Source organism: Perognathus longimembris, chromosome 3, assembly GCF_023159225.1.
Source record: "Perognathus longimembris pacificus isolate PPM17 chromosome 3, ASM2315922v1, whole genome shotgun sequence".
NCBI lineage: Eukaryota > Metazoa > Chordata > Mammalia > Rodentia > Heteromyidae > Perognathus > Perognathus longimembris.
In genome coordinates this window covers 93,118,590-93,135,998 of record NC_063163.1, presented here as the reverse complement: position 1 = coordinate 93,135,998, position 17,409 = coordinate 93,118,590, and the positions used below count along the sequence as shown (strand labels likewise).

The 17,409-nt window shown below is 46.1% G+C and overlaps 1 protein-coding gene across 1 annotated transcript; it reads right to left on the bottom strand.

Moving 5' to 3' along the window:
- Positions 1-419: 419 nt before the first annotated feature.
- Ywhah (tyrosine 3-monooxygenase/tryptophan 5-monooxygenase activation protein eta) lies at positions 420-17,065 on the bottom strand. The gene is made up of 2 exons (XM_048343369.1): positions 16,788-17,065; positions 420-1,868 (listed from the first exon to the last, which is right to left on the bottom strand). Exons 1-2 carry the CDS (start codon positions 16,872-16,874, stop codon positions 1,215-1,217), a joined length of 741 nt encoding a protein of 246 aa, XP_048199326.1. The 5' UTR covers positions 16,875-17,065; the 3' UTR covers positions 420-1,214.
- Between the last annotated feature and the right edge of the window lie 344 nt (positions 17,066-17,409).

Below are 17,409 nucleotides of genomic sequence, written 5' to 3'. Positions count from 1 at the left end.
TTAGAAGTACCACAGAGGCCAACAGAGGTGAAGAGACGCAGTCAGTTAGAATAGTAAGAACGAGACTGAGCCAGGTTACCCAGCAGCTCAAAAGGAAGAGGAGCCAGGCTCATACTACAATCCCAGCTACTTAGGAGGTTGAGATTTGAGGATCCCAGTTCAGTCAGCCCCAGCAGAAAAGTATGTAAGATTTATCTCCAATGAACAGGCAAAAGCCAGAAGTTAGCTGGGCACTGGTAGTTCATGCCTAAATCTCAGCCAGAAGTAGAGCTGTGACTCAAGTGGTGGAGCACCATCCTTGAGTGAAAAAGCCAAGTGAAAACATGAGGCCCTGATTCCTGGCACCAAAAAAAAAGCAATGACAATGACAACATAGCCCCATGGGAAAGAAAAAAAAACCTCAAGGAGAAACACAGAGATATCCCCAAAGCAGCATTTATTTACCCTTGGAATTCCAAAACATTTATTTGAGAAGTCTGGCATTTCATAATCACCCATCTTGATTGACATGGGCTGACACGCGTGGTGCGCTCAGGATACACAAGGACAATAGCCAAAGAGTTACAAAAAATAAATCCATGATTCTTAAACAATCGCAACCAAAAAAAAAAGTTACACATATCAAAACTTTAGATGCATTGCATTGAAAAGAAGGATTTGTGCATTTCATAATTTAAAGAGGCAAAACAAGGCGCTACTGAAACCTCACATTAAACAGTTTATTATAAAGCTGATGGATAGGAGCAAGTTGTCTCTCTGGATCAGCTTCCCTTAACAGTTAGTTTTCCATTAGCTGAAGAAAGACGCGGGAGGGTTGAATTCATTTTTGCATGCACAAGATGTCTAACCAAACACTATCAGCTTGTTTTCACTATTAACCATCTCCTGGGTCGGCTAATTCTCCTTTCAAAACTTGATTACTTCTGCCTGCATTTGCCATGGAGTGACAGGCATGGGAAATGCCTCCTTCAGAACACACACCCAGTACAATTCAGAAAAGGGAGCTCCCGTGGGCTCAAAGCAACCATCAGTCCAGCAATGCCCAAGGTTTATCTGAAGCTGCTTCCCGAGGGACAGGAGAGCAGATCTGAGTAGCTGTGCTCCAATACAGATAGGTTTAGCACTAGATTATTTTGTGATGGTAGTAAAGAAGGATCAGTGATAACAGGGCTGGTGGGGGGAAGGAAGGGCCAGGGAGGGGACCAGAAGGATCTTCAGTTGCCTTCTCCTGCTTCTTCATCCTGCTGATCGCTCGTCCAGAGGGTCAGGTTGTCTCGCAGTAGCTGCATGATGAGCGTGGAGTCCTTATAGGAATCCTCGTTTAATGTGTCCAGCTCAGCTATGGCGTCATCAAAGGCTTGTTTGGCTAAGAGGCAGGCCTGCTCAGGTGCATTCTGGATCTCATAGTAGAAGACAGAGAAGTTGAGGGCCAGGCCCAGCCGGATGGGGTGCGTAGGTTGCATATGTGCTTTGCTGATCTCGAAAGCTTCCTTGTAAGCCGCTTCCGAAGCTTCCACCACACTGTTTTTCTTCTCTCCGGAAGCCACCTCGGCCAGGTAGCGGTAGTAATCGCCCTTCATTTTCAGGTAAAACACCTTGCTCTCATACTGGAAATCGTTGCAGTTCTTGATGAGGAACTTGTCAAGCAGAGCCAGGACATCATTGCAAACGGTCTCCAGCTCCTTCTCAATCTTCTCCCGGTATGCTTTCACTTTCTCCAATTTTTTTTCGTTTCCATCAGCCATGGTCTTCTGCTCAATGCTGCTAATGACCCTCCAAGAAGATCGCCGGGCACCAACCACATTCTTGTAGGCCACCGAGAGGAGATTTCGATCTTCATTGGAGAGAGGTTCATTCAGCTCAGTCACCTGCAAACCCCCAAAGAGATAGACACATTGAGAGCCAAATCTGGAAATGGCACAAATCCTCTAACACAATCGATGATCCTTCTGAACAGGAGTGTGGACAAGCCACACTGAATTAAAAAAACAAAAACAAAAACAAAAACAAAAACAAAAAAAACCACACAGGGATAAAACTAGTTAAGAGAACCAGCAGCTGATGGCTCACACCTATAATTCTTTTTTTTTTTTTTTTGGCCAGTCCTGGGCCTTGGACTCAGGGCCTGAGCACTGTCCCTGGCTTCTTCCCGCTCAAGGCTAGCACTCTGCCACTTGAGCCACAGCACCGCTTCTGGCCGTTTTCTGTATATGTGGTGCTGGGGAATCGAACCTAGGGCCTTGTGTATCCAAGGCAGGCACTCTTGCCACTAGGCTATATCCCCAGCCCTCACACCTATAATTCTAACAACTCAGGAGGCGAAGATCTGAGGATGGAGCTTGGAAGCCAGGCCAAGCAAGAAAGTCTGTGAGACTCTTATCTCCAATTAACTAACAAAAAGCAGGAAGTGAAGTTGGAGCTCAAGTGGTAGAGTGCCAGCCTTGAGTGGATAAAAGCTAATAAGCTAGAGTGTGAGGCCCTAAATTCAAGTCCCAGAACTAGCAAACAAAATATATAGCCATGGGTCCTATCTGAAGGAAGCTTATAATCTGGAACTAGAAAGTGATAGGACCTTAAGAAATTTCTAATTTAAGTCATTGCTTTCATCTTGGAAGAGGAATAAAGATAATCACAGAAAGGCTGTAAAGGCGGTCATACATATAAGGAAAACCTCCAAGCTCTACCCACTGTGGTTATCCGTGACCCCCCACCCATGTTCCTTGTCCTTCCCAGAAAAAAGGAACAAGTCAGTCAGGAATCTCTGTTGAAAGGAAGCAAAGCTACCTAGCTTCCATCTTTCTTCTGCTCTGACAGGAACTGCAACAGTCCTGGAGTATAGAATCCCTAATCCTTTTAAATGGAAGAGTTCAAGTTCACCAGTGTTGACTGCCCTCAGTTTTCCATGATGCCAGTTCAAAGTGAACTAGCTATAATAGTTGAAGGATTTCAAAGCATGGAGATTCCACCTCACTCCATTTAGAATCACCATTATCCAAAACATCTTATAATAACCATGCCAGCAGGGATGTGGCCAAAAGGGAAGGAACGCTACCACACTGTTGGTGGGAATGTAAACTTGTTCGACCACTCTGGAAATTAGTATGGAGGTTTCTCAAAAGGCTAAACATAGAGCTCCCCTATGACACAGCAATCCCATTCCTGAGCATTTACCCAAATGACCACAAACAAGGCCACACTAAAGCTAACAGCACAACTATGGTCATTGCAGCATTATTTACCATAGCCACAACATGGAATCAACCCAGGTGCCCCTCAGTAGATGAATGGATCAAGAAAATGTGGTATATATACACAATGGAGTTCTATGCTTCCATCAGAAAGAATAGCCATTTAAATGTCTAGGATAATCCTAGTAGAAGATCACAATAGGTCAACAGCTACGTACATACGACCTTATAGAATGATGCTAATCGAAATGAACTACAAGATATGGAAACAAGAAGGTTTTTTTGTTTTGTTTTTCTTAGATACTGTATGCAGTTAGTTTTTTTCGTTTGTTTTCTCTTTTTCCTTTGATTTACCCCATTGTTTTTTATTCTAGTGCCCTTTGTATTGTAAGTTTATCCTGATTTGGGGATGGGAATGGGAATCTCAGAAATGGTGAGACAAAGGATGAAGGGTAAACCAAGGCAATAGAGATATTCATAAGACACTATGTTGGAAGTGAACTTTGTGGGGAGGGGAGAGGAGGAAGAGTAGCAGGAGAAAATGAAAGGGGGCAACAATGTCCAACAAGTATTATACGCATTTCCTTACTTATGTAACTGTAATATCTCTGTGCATAACCTTTACAGTAACAAAAAACATTTTAAATAGTTCAGATTTTACTGTAGGTTGAACTGTGCCCCATCCCGAGCAAAGTTCTGTTGAAGTCCTAGTCTTTGATCCTTGCCGATATACACCCTGCTCTAGAAGTAGGCACTTCACAGATGTAATTAGTTAAGATGAAATCAAGGCCAGGGATGGGAGTTCTTATAAGAAGAGTTGAAAAAAAATAAGAGTGAGAATAGGAAAGCACCAAGCACCATGGGACAGTGGAGGCAGAGGCTGCAGTGATGATGCCTCTAAAAGCCAAGAGCACATGGGTTGTGAGAAGCCACCAGAAGCTAAGAGATAAGGAAGAGTTCTTCTTTAGGGTCTTCAGAAAGAATAAAGCCTTGTTATTACCTGGGTTTCAGAGTTTTAGCCTCCAGAACTAGAGAATACCTTTCTGTCGTCTTTTTTCATTGCTGCTGGTGGGCTTGAACTCAGGGCCTAGGCATTGTCTCTGAGCTTTTTTGCTCAAGGCTAGCACTCTACCACAAGAGCCACAGCTCCACTTTACAAGAATCTGACAGACTTTCCTGTCTGGAACACCTCTTTGAACCACAATCCTCAGATCTCAGCCTCCTGAGTAGCTAGATTTATAGGTGGGTGCCACTAGCACTCAGCTTCGTTTCCACTGTCTTCAACCATCCTATTTGTGGTATTTGGTTCAGCAGCCCTAGGAAATGACAGAAACTGCTGTCTGTGGCTCAGCAGTGTCACTAGCTTGACTGAAGTAACTGAGGGCATTTTACAACTTCACAGCTAAGGAGATTTCTTAATATAACTTATTGGTTAATATAACAATAATTTAATGTAACTTTTCTGATTTTGTTTTGGTGGGTTATGGAGCCTGAACTCAGGACCTGGGTACTGTCCTAGCTCTTTCCTTCAAGGCTAGCACTCTACCACTGTACCACAGTGCCACTTCCAGTTTTCTAGTGGTTAATTGAAGATAAAGAGACTCACAGACTTTGCTACCCAGGCTGGCTTTGAACCATGATCCTCAGATCTCAGTCTCCTGAGTATAGGTAGGATTATAGTATGAGTCACCAGTAACCAGCTCTGATAAAGGTTTTTATTTTATTTTATTTATTTATTTTTATTTTTATTTTTTTGCCAGTCCTGGGCCTTGGACTCAGGGCCTGAGCACTGTCCCTGGCTTCTTTTTGCTCAAGGGTAGCACTCTGCTACTTGAGTCACAGCGCCACTTCTGGCCATTTTCTGTATATGTGGTGCTGGGGAATCGAACCCAGGGCTTCAAGTATACGAGGCAAGCGCTCTTGGCACTAGGCCATATCCCCAGCCCTGATAAAGGTTTTTAATGTTAAAAAAAAAAAACACATAGAAAACCATAGACGATATTACTGTCCTGAGCTTCTTTTGCTCAAGGCTAGCACTCTACCACTTGAACCATAGCACCACTTCCAGCTTTTTCTGTTTATGTGGTACAGAGGAATCAAACCCAGGGCTTCATGCATGCTAAGCGAGCACTCTACCAGTAAGCCACATTCCCAGCCTCCCTCCCCCTTTATTTCTTTTTTTGGTGTTCCAGAGCATTCCACTTGCTCAGCTTAGCTTACTGGGCTGGTGTTCCACTAACATAGCAATGCTGTTTCTGTTTTACTTATTTTCTTGTTATTTAAGAGACAGAGTCTAGCAGACTTCACTGCCTGGCCTGGCTTTGAACCATGATCCCCTGGATTTCAACTTCCTCAATAGCTAGGTTTACAAACATGAGATATCAGTGCCTGGCAATGGTTTAATCTTTAAAGAAGCAACTCCTCTAAACAAAATTCCTATGACATGCCTCTGAATGCCTGACTCCTGCAGAATGACTCACTTTTCTAGAGCATTATTCAATAAAACACAGGGCAAGAAAAAAATTTGAAGAACTCCTTTGTTCTTACAGTAATTAGATCTGGATAAAGGCATCTGACTTTAAAACACAAATGATATTCATATGGGAACCATAGCAAACTCTACCCTGTGACTAATAAAACTGTTTCTGATAGACTGTTACAAAGCTACACCAAGGTAACTTTCTAGAATACAAAATCAAGACGAAACTAATGAACATCTAAAGAATAATCACCCATACTGCTGTAAATTGGGCAATGTAATTCCTAAAATCTAAACCATCAAGAAGTTGAGTCTAATCTAGACTCAAACTAGAACTGCAAACTAGAACTTTTGGGGGGCATTAAAAGTCAAGGAAGGGGCTGGGAATATGGCCTAGTGGCAAGAGTGCTTGCCTCCTACACATGAAGCTCTTGGTTCGATTCCCCAGCACCACATATATGGAAAACGGCCAGAAGGGGCGCTGTGGCTCAGGTGGCAGAGTGCTAGCCTTGAGCGGGAAGAAGCCACCAGGGATGGTGCTCAGGCCCTGAGTCCAAGGCCCAGGACGGCCAAAAAAACCAAAAGTCAAGGAAGGGGCTGGGAATATAGCCTAGTGGCAAGAGTGCTTGCCTCATATACATGAGGCCCTAGGTTCGATTCCCCAGCACCACATATACAGAAAATGGCCAGAAGTGGCACTGTGGCTCAAGTGGCAGAGTGCTAGCCTTGAGCAAGAAGAAGCCAGGGACAGTGCTCAGGCCCTGAGTCCAAGCCCCAGGACTGGCCAAAAAAAAATTAAAAATAAATAAATAAATAAATAAAAATAAAAGTCAAGGAAGCTGGGTGCTGGTGGCTCAAATCTGCATACTAGCTACTCAGGACGCCAAGATCTGAGAATTGTGATTCAAAGCCAGCCCTGGCAGGAAAGTCAATAAGATTTTTTCCTTTTTCTTTTTTTTTTTTTTTTGCCAGTCCTGGGGCTTGGACTCAGGGCCTGAGCACTGTCCCTGGCTTCTTTTTGCTCAAGGCTAGCACTCTGCCACCTGAGCCACAGAGCCACTTCTGGCCATTTTCTGTATATGTGGTGCTGGGGAATTGAACACAGGGCCTCATGTATATGAGGCAAGCACTCTTGCCACTAGGCCATATCCCCAACCCTTTTTTCCTTTTTCTTTCTTTCTTTCTTTTTTTTTTTTTTTTTGTCAGTTGTGGGGCTTGAACGGGCCTAGGTGCTGTCCCTGAGCTCTTCAGCTCACACTAGTGCTCAACTACTTACTTAGGCCACAGCACCACTTCCATTTTTCTGGTGGTTAATTGGAAGCAAGAGTCTCACACACTTTCCCACTGGCTTTCGCACTGGCTTTGAACTGCAATCCTCAGATCTCAGCTTCCTAAGTTGCTAGTGTTATAGGCGTAAGCCACTAGCGCCCAGTGTCCGTGAGACTCTCATCTCTAATAAACTACTCAGAAAAATCCAGAAGTATAGCTGTGGCTCAAAGTAGTAGAGTGCTAGCCTTAAGCAAAAGAGCTCAGAGACTGTGCCTAGGCCCTGAGTTCAAGCCCACAACCAACAAAAAGAAAAAAAAAAGTCAAAAAAGGTAGGATACCAGTGTCTCACACCTATAACCCCAACTATTCAAGGGCCTGAGATTTGAGGATCCTAGTTCAAAGCCAGCCCAGGAAAACAAACTCAAAAGACTCATCTCCAATTAACCATCAAAAAACCTAAAGTGTAAGTGTAGCTCAAGTGGCAGAGTGCTAGCCTTGAGAAAAAAAGCTAAGCAAGAGCAAGAGGCCTTGAGTTTAAGCTCTAGTACTGAAATTGAAAAAACAAAAACAAAAAAGGCAGAAACAGCCAGCCACAGTGGCCCATGTGTATATATCCCAGTCCCCCAAGGAGGCTGAGGAAGGCAGATAATGGGTTCAAGGCCAGCCTAGTCCATAGAGACAATCCATGTCTCTTTAAAAAACTGGATACCCATTACTCACACCTATAACCCTTGCCATTCAGGAGGCTAAGATCTGAGAATCAAGGTTTGAAACCATCCTAGGTAGTGAAGTCCATGAGCCTCTTATCCCAATTAACCACCAAAAAGCTAGAAGTGGAGCTATGGCTCAAGTGGTAGAGCACTAGCCTTGAGCAGAATAAGCTAGGGGACAGCGCCTAGACTGAGTTCAAGTTCAAGCCTAGTATTGGCACCAAAAAAAAAAAAGGTGTGGTGTTGAGAATGATGGATGTGGGCCTCAGGAATTCTTGTAATTGTATTCTTTCTTCCTCTGAATAAACTGCCAAAATGGGTTCCTGGGCAGTAGTGAGGATGGTACCTTCACAGGGAAAATCATTGACCGGGAGTATTGGTGTTTATGTAACAATCATCTGGCTGCCTGCCTGTCTGAATGAATCACCGTCAGCGTCAGCTGAGAGTGACTAACATAGCTAAGCCACAGCCTAACTAGGAAATAACTGGGGACATTCAGACATAGTGTTTGTAATACTCCTGGACCAGAATTCAGTTAAGAAAAGGAAACTTATGGAATGTGGTTATTTGATCAAGTAACTAAAGAAAACTAAGTCCTCACCCTCTCAAAAAACAATTTTAAACGGCCCATTTAAAAAGACTTTCAGGGGCTGGGAATGTGGCTTAGTGGTAGAGTGCTTGCCTAGCATGCACGATGTCCTAGGTTCAATTCCTCAGCACCACATAAACAGAACAAGCTGGAAGTAGCATTGTGGCTCAAGAGGTAGAGTGCTAGCTAGCCTTGAGCAAAAAAATAAGCCAGGGACAGTTTTCAAGCCCTGAGTCCAAGCCCCAGGACTGGCAAAAAAAAAAAAAAAAAAAAAAGAGAGAGAGAGAGAGAGATTTGGTGCTGGTATGGGGCTTGAACTCAGGTCAACATGCTCTTGCTTAGCTTTACTGCTCTACCACCTGGGCCACACCTCCACTCCTGGCTTTTGGCTAGTTAGTTGGAGATAAAAGTCTCACAAACTTCTATGGCTTTGAACCAGGATTCTCAGATCTTAGTCTGCTAAGTAGCTAGAATTACAGGCATAAGCCATCAGCACCCCAATTCCCACCTCACTTAATCCTACCTACATCCTTCCTGAAAACCTTAAGTGGACTGACACAAGCCATTCAGAAAGGTCCTTGTCTACATTTAAGAACTGTACTCACTGTTAGCTATTGAACTGATGTCTTTGCCACCTGGACTATACCAACTCTCAATCCTAGGAGACTGGCCACAACCCATTTCCTCTGCTCTGGGACTCCCCAGCATTACAAGAAGTCACAAAGAACTCAGCCTGCTGTTAATTCATTTATCTTCTTGTGACACCGTTCACTTGCTCAAAATTCCCTAGGGGCCTCCTCCCACTACTCATAAGGCAACACGCTATGTGTCGTGAATAAAAAAAAAAAATAGATTTGTTGCCAAAAATAGAACAGTGACTATTTAGGAAAATGGAATTCTTCATCTGGGAGACATCCAACATCACAAGTAATACTGAAGAAAAATGTCACTTGAGCTGCCACCAGGCTGTCCTGCCAATAAGGCATAATATAACTTATTCTAAACAGCCCTCCACCTTTTGGAGCCAAACACCCTACCCAGCCATGGGTCCCCTTCCACCAGGTGGCCACACCCTCAACCCAAAGGCACCCTCCCACTTTTTTTGTTAGTTGTGAGGCTTGAACTCAGGGCCTGGGCTGTCCCTGAGTCTCACTGTGCTCAAGGCTAGTGCACTACCACTTGAGCCACAGCGTCACTTCCGATTTTGAGTGGTTAACTGGAGATAAGAGTCTCACAGGGACTTTTTTGCCCAAGCTGGCTTCAAACCATGCTCCTCAGATCTCAGCCTCCTGAATAGCTAGGATTACAGGCGAGTCACACTGGCGCCTGATGCGTGTTTGTAACACAAAGCAATTCTCACCATTAGACTAATTTAACTGCATCCTAAAATCCTGAAGCTTCTACAGCAGAATGCTTCAACAGGAAGTCACCGTCCAGGAAGTGAGGCCAGGCCACTCCCTGTTTGCCTTGCTTTTGACATCAAAGAGCATTTTCACAGGGTCTGGCGAGTATTAAACACACACCTGAATGCTGCATGCCACTGTCCCTGGAGGCACCGGGACTGGCAGCTTCAGAGGCCATGGCAGGTTCTGATCCTGGCAAGGGCTGACAGCCACCACTGCAAAAGGGAATGCCAGCAGGGGGAGGGGAACTCCAAATGCTGGTTTAACATGGGCTCCCTCCACAAGGACCCTCGGGGGTCCTCCTCCTAGCGTTTAGAGACTGAAATTTTGGAGTCTAGAGGTTTGCAACTTAATCCTTAACAGGGATGCAAATTCAACCAACATTTAACCTCAGCTAAAAACCCAAACCTCCTGCCCTTCAAGAGAACAAGCAAGATCCAGATCTGAGTTTTATTCTTACACTGGTCTAATAGAGCTGCACTAAGTGGTAGATTCTGCTTTTAATCAAACTTGGCAGATGGCTTACATAAAGCAAATTGTATGAAAATTGCTGGACCTGTAATCCTAGCTACTCAGAAGAGCTAAGATCTGAGGATCATGGTTCAAAGCCAGTCCAGGCAGGAAAGCCTGTGGCATTCTTATCTCCAATTAACCAACAAAAGTCCAAAAGTAGAGCTGTGGCTCAAGAGGCAGAGCACCAGACTTGAGTGAAAATGCTAAGGGACAATGCCCAACCTCTGAGGTCAAGCCCCAAAACAGGCACAATCAATCAATGAGATTGTGTACATAGAATAGCAGCCACCATTTTCTGGGCGCTTAATAAGTGATCAATTCCGTTTGTCCAAAATCATGTAGAAAGCACTTGGAGATACCCTCTCCCAAACCAGGTTTTGAAGAGAAAGTGTTTTAACAAAGTCTACCACAAATATAAGATCCCAAAAGATAAAGATAACACAGTTGGGGTTTCTGTAAGGAAATGATTAAGGTGGTTCCTGACTGTGGAACCAAAATGTGGATGGAGATGAACACTGCCTCTTCGGGGAATAAAGCCACCTAACACCTGAAGTATCTTTCTTTTTCATGTACTGCAGACTGAACCTAGACCTTGAGTACACTCAAAAAGACACAGCCCTGAGCTACAACACTGCCCCACACGTACCTTTTAACTCAAGCCATTATAACAGCTATGCCAGGGCTCCATATGACAGAGAGATAATTACATTTCAAATGACCAAGTTAGGGCTATTTCAAATAGTACCACTGTGACTTTAAGATTTCATGCTAACGACAGTTTTGATACACCTCATAATCATCCTTAGCTCCACTCAGCTGGCTCATGCCTGTAATCCTAGCTACTTAGGAGGCTGAGATCTAGAATCGAGGTTGCAAAGCCAGCCGAGGCAGAAAGGTCTGTGAGACTCTTAGCTCCAGTTAACCATCAAGAAGCCAGTGATGGGCTGGGGAGATAGCCTAGTGGCAAGAGTGCCTGCCTCGGATACACGAGGCCCTAGGTTCGATTCCCCAGCACCACATATACAGAAAAACGGCCAGAAGCGGCCCTGTGGCTCAAGTGGCAGAGTGCTAGCCTTGAGCGGGAAGCCAGGGACAGTGCTCAGGCCCTGAGTCCAAGGCCCAGGACTGGCCCCCCCCAAAAAAAAGAAGCCAGTGATGGGGCTGGGAATATGGCCTAGTGGCAAGAGTGCTTGCCTCCTATACATGAAGCCCTGGGTTTGATTCCTCAGCACCACATATATAGAAAAGGCCAGAAGTGGCGCTGTGGCTCAAGTGGCAGAGTGCTAGCCTTGAGCAAAAAGAAGCCAGGGACAGTGCTCAGGCCCTGAGTCCAAGCCCCAGGACTGGCCAAAAAAAAAAGAAAAAAAAAAGAAAAAAAACAGCCAAGCGAGAGCACAAAGCCCTGAGTTCAAGTCCCAGTACACTCACACTCACACACACTCAATCTGTAATGTCTTCCACATAGATGTCTCCCCCTGGGCCACTCAGTGGTGCTCTCGTACCCAGCACCTGTTCCTTTCCCATTCCTGTCCCACAGCCAGTGGCTGGGGTCAAAGGCCTCTTCCTCTTGGGCTCTTGCTTCCTGAACTTAATCTTCTCATGTCCTCCATTACCTCACATTACCCTAAATTGTACATTTCATAACCTCCCTCCCACCAAACACCTGAATGAGTGACTTAGGGCAGCTGGAGACATGGCTGAATTCTATCCACCCGAGTACCCAATGGAAACATCACTTCCTTTTCAAAGCCACTTACCCACGTACTAGCATCTTAATCCCACTTTATAAATTTTAGCCTTCTCAGAGAGGATGATTTATCAGAGGTTATGGGTTATATAAAATCACTTGATAAAAATCTTAGAACATTTCTTCACACAATTAGGCTCCATGTAAGCTATCAGCTATCAGGACCCTGAAGATATTTTATTAAACTTGTCTTTAGAAATATCTCCCCCTCACCTTCATCTCTCTTGGTACTAGGACTTGAACTCAGGGCCTCATGCTCTGGCTCAGGTTTTTCACTCAAGACTAGTACTTTAGTCATCTGAGCGAAAGCTCCATCTCATTTTTTGATGGTCTCCTGGAGCTAAGAGTCTCAGATTTGCCTGTCATGGCAGGCTTCATACCGTGATCTTCAGCCTCCTGAGTAGCTGGGATTACAGGCATGAGTCACCAGCACCCTGCTAGAAACATTTCTTGCCTCTTCAAAGTACAGGTGAGGCAGAAAGGAACAAATCATTGTATTTGAATATTCATGATTTTTCTTAATGCTTACCAACACTCTCCTCCAGGAGACACTAACAGATTAAAGAACACCAATCATTACAGGCAGGTAACAGCACAGCATTTACATTATAAAGGAAATAGAAACAAGCTAACAAAGCTGAAAATGAACTCATCCTTAATATCAATATCCTAGTATATTATGCCTCAGAGGGCCCAAGGCCAAGAGAACCAAGATTCAAGGTCAGAATAAGGACATCACATCACTCGCCACCCCAGGTGCCCTGCTCCACCCTCACTAGCATCCACTTACCTGCCTTTCCACTGCTGTGAAAAAAGCCCACATAAACTTGGAGGGAGCTGGACGCCAGTGGCTCATACCTGTAATCCTAGCTACTCAGGAGGCTGGGACCTGAGGATTGTGGTTCAAAGACAGCCCAGGCAGGAAAGTCTGTGAGACTTTTATCTCCAATTGACCACTAGAAAACCACAAATGATGCTATGACTCAAGTGGTAGAGCACTAGCCATGAGCCGAAGAGCTCATGGACAGCACCCAGGCCCAGAGTTCAAATCCCAGGCCCGGAAGAAAAAAAAAAAAACACAAAAAAAAAAAAACTCAGAGAATTCACTCTTCTCAAAAGCTCTAGTTAAGGTTTATGATGCTAATTAAATGAGGCCAGTATGACCCCACTAACATTCATTAAGAATTAAATCTCAGTGGTAGAATGCTTGCCTAGTACACTCACAAACCTAGGTTCAAAGCCTACAAAAAATAAATAAATAAATAAATAAATAAATAATTTGATCCAGGCTAAGTGCAGTGGCTCATGCCTGTAGTACCAGCTACTTGAGAGACACAGATCTGGAGGACAGTAGTTCAACACCATGGAGACCCCATCTCAACCAACAGTCTGGGTTTGGTGGCAAGCACTTGTCATCCAAGTTATGAGGAAACAAGGTCCAGGTTAGCCAGGGCAAAAACAAAACCCTACTGTAAAAATAACTACAATAAAAAGGGTTGAGGGCATGGTTCAAGTAGTAGAGTACCTACCTAGCAAACTCACGCTCAGAGTTCAAAACCCTAATGCTAAAAAATAATAATCTAGATAACAATTTAATAGGTGAAAAACTATTCTCCATTTATCAATAAATATGTTCCATTAATTTAATGATAAATTTAGGGGGACTGGGGCACAGGTCGTTGATATAATACTTGCTTACAGCAATGTTTAAGACCCTAGGCTTGATTCCCAGCACTGAAAAACACAATAAAAAAATAAAACATGACGAAGGCACCAACCAGTACCAGTGGCTCACACCTGTAATCCTAACAACTCAGGAGGCTATGATTTGAGGATTGCAGCTCAAAGCCAGCAAGGTGGGAGAAAGTCCATGAGACTCATCTCCAACTAAGAACCAAGAAAGCAAGCCAGAAGTAGGTCTGTAGCTCAAGTGGCAGAGTGCTAAGCCTGGAGAAAAAACAACAACAACAACAAAAAACACCTCAGGGACAGTGCTCAGGCCCTGAGTTCAAACCCTAGGACTAGCACAAAAGTAAATAAAAATTAAAGATGCAGCACTTGCCAGGCATGGTAATGCACACCTGTAATTCCAGCACGCAAACTCCTCCTGGGAATCCCTCCTGTCTGGCCTGAGCTATATATTCCTATCTCAAAAAAAAATTTTTTTTAATTTGATAGTAGAAACTGGCATAGTGATTTTTTTAAATATCTTTTTTAATAAGTAAATTGAGAAATACTTTGTCACAATTCTAATGACATAGTGTTTAAACTGAATATTAAATAATGGATGATTTTCCAAGCATTTCTGATATTATACATTTCTAATGTACTGAGGGGTCCTTTAGTTTGTAACATGCTACCTTAACTACTCAGAAAAAATCTGTCGACAATGAGCTAGTTATGGAAAAGCATTTCTCAAACCTGTTTTTGAAGACCAGAAAGTCAGTTTTTCTTTCTGTTTACACTGTTTGGAGAATATGTACCCCTCCTCTCACTGCCCATCTCAAGTTGTGTCAGGTTTCTAATGTCTCCAGCGTGCAACATCTAGACATTTTCCTTACTCAACTCACCTTCCATTAAGCTCTATCCTTTTTACCTAGTTGTAGTTGTTGTTGTGTGTGCCAAGAGGACTTAAAACACAGAGCCTTGAGCTTTTTTTAGCTCAAGACTGGCAATCTACCACTTTGGCTTTTTGGTAGTTAATTAGGGATAAGTCTCAGAAAACGTTCCTGCCAAGGCTGGCTTTGAACCTTGATCCTCAGATCTCAGCTTTCTTAGTCTCTAGAATTACAGGAATGAGCTACCGGCACCCAACCATCCCTTCTTTCTTTATTCCCCAAAGGGTTTGGGACACTGCAGCCTTTAAGCTCCACTCACAGGGTCAACAAGTGCCTCGCCAAAATGTCCAGAAGCGGCCTTAACTTGCATAATCCCAGAACCCAGTCACTAGGCTAAAGAGGCTCACATAACTGACTTGTTATGTGACCAGAGAGTCAGTTGTTTCTGTAAAATTCACAAAATATGTATTCCAAGTTCATGTTTCTCAAAAAGGGCTCAGAATTTCTTAAAAGTTCAGACCCCAAACCTAGACTGATCCCTGATTTAAGTGAAAAATCTCGATGAAAAGCCACATCTGCATGCCAGAATGCTAAAAGCAGAATCGCCGATGCATCACCATGTGGACCTGGGTGTTGCCTGTCTTTTAGATGTGTAAGGGAACCGCAGGAAAGATAACTAAGTAAGTACCTTTCTTACCTGGAAAATCTAAATATGAAACACTCCGTGTTTCATATACTATTTACGCCATAACCCTTAAAGGGAAATTTTCAATTGAGTCTAAAATATTAGGGGTCATCTAGGTTTGCAGGTTTGGGATGGGTTTTTTTGTTTTGTTTCTGGTCCTGAAGCTTGAACTCAAGGCCTGGGCACTGTCCTTGAGCTTTTGTGCTTAAGGGTAATTAATGTTCTACCAATTGAGCCACAGCTCCATTTCCAGCTTATTAGTAGTTAACTAAAGATAAGAGGCTCTCAGGATTCGAACCTCAATCTCAAATCTCAGACTCCTGAGTAGCTAGATTTACAGGCTGGTTTTTTGGTCTTGTTTTTTCCTTTAAGAGATGGCCACTCTTAGATCAGATGCACTATACAATGTTCAAGTTTGTTACAAATTGCCTACAAATTGAAATGCAGGTTTCTGTGTATCACACAAACACCATTGCTGCTTCCCCCCCCTCCTCACCCCCTCGAATTCCTAACTCTTCTGGAAGTCTCCAGTGGAGTCCTGGGGGGGTGGGGGGAAATCTTCCCAGGTGTCAGGAGACTGTACAGGATGATGATGATGGCCGCGGTTGCAGATCTACCAGTGACCTTGACACAGAGAAAAGTTAATAGTCATTTAGAAAAAAGCCTAAGATAACAGGCAGAGATGATGGACGGCCAGGGAGGGAGCTGGTAAGGGTCTCTCAAAGTCTTCAAAATGCAGGTGGTGTCTAGTGCTCGCAGATATTTGAGTAGGGTGTGGCTGGGCTCCCCGACTCCTCCACCGGAAGTCAAGCTGCAGAATCCGTCCAGGAGGGGCTGGGGAATGCCAAGGCAATCGCCCCAGTGTCACCTCTCCTTTTAACCTCAGCATCCAACCTGGGGGGCTACACCCTCCTCCCCCAGGCCTCCACGCCAAGACTGCAGGAATGGGGGGGAAGGGGTCCTTGCACATAAAGCCAGACGAGGTGGGGGGTGCGGGACGGTGGGGCGGGGCGGGGTAGGGTGGGGAGAGCACAATTCGGAACCAGCGGAGCCGGAGATGGGAATTACACAGGTTTCAGGTAGCGGCTGAGAAAAGCAGGAGACAGGGCGCCGCTCACCAGGCGATTCTTTATTACAAGTTGGTGAAGGGTGGAAGGCGAGATGCGGGATGAACCCCACCCCACCCCAGCCCCAGGTCCGGTAGAACGATCTAGAAGCAGGGACGTGGTCCCCCCATGTTTGCTCGGGTACACACACACACACACACACACACACACACACACACACACACCCCTCCCACCAGCCCCAGAGCGCTGAGCTGCGATGCGGCGGCCCTCCGTCCCCCCGGGGTCATCCTCTTCCCTGCATTCGTGACGCCGAGCCCCCCGCCCCCCAAGTGCAGCCTCCTCGGGAGACCCCGCCCCGCACCCTGGATCCGGGTCTCAGGAAATGGCGCGGCGACCCAGCTGGGCGCGGGAAGCGCGGGGCTGTGCAGGGTGGCCGCGCCCAGCTGGGTCGCCGCGGGCCCGGCGGGGGAGGACACCGCCCCGCCACCCCGTCTTTCCTTTCTCCTCTCCGGCCGGGCTCCCCATCACTCTCGCCCGCTCCCCGCCGCCCGGGGTCGTTCGCGGAACAGCCTCTCTCACCGCCTTCATGGCGGAGGCCATGTCATCGTAGCGCTCCGCCTGCTCGGCCAGCCGCGCCCGCTGCAGCAGCTGCTCCCGGTCGCCCATGTCGTCGTCCGCTCAGCCTCGCCGGGCGCTCGGCACTGCGGCGATCCGGATCCCAATCCCAGCGCCGGCTCGCGGTCGCTCCCGGGACTCCGCGGAGGCAGGCCGCGCACGCGCACTGGCTCGCAGGCTGGCCCCGGCTGCAGGCTGCGCCGCTCGCGCCCTCCTCGCTGGCTCGCCCGGCGCGCAGTGGCTCGCGCCGCGGATGCCGCGCGGGGAGGACAGGAGAGCGAGGGGAGGGGGGCGGGCGCGGGGAGGGGGAGAGGACCGGAATCGACGGCGCCTGCGCGGTCGGAGAGGCCGGGCGGGGCGGTGGGAAGCGGCCGCAGTGGGAGGGGGGACGGGGGGAAGGGCAGGCCCACCCTAACGGTCTATTTCAAGGTGACGTCACCTACTATAAATAGCTGCCGTCGCCCCGCGCCCGGGGAGCCGCGCATGCGCCCTGCGGTTGCTGCAGTTTTACCGCCGCAGAGGCAGAGGTGGAGGTGGGAGAGGGAGGAAGAGCCTGATGGGCGGATGGTTGGGGGGGAGGGGGTGG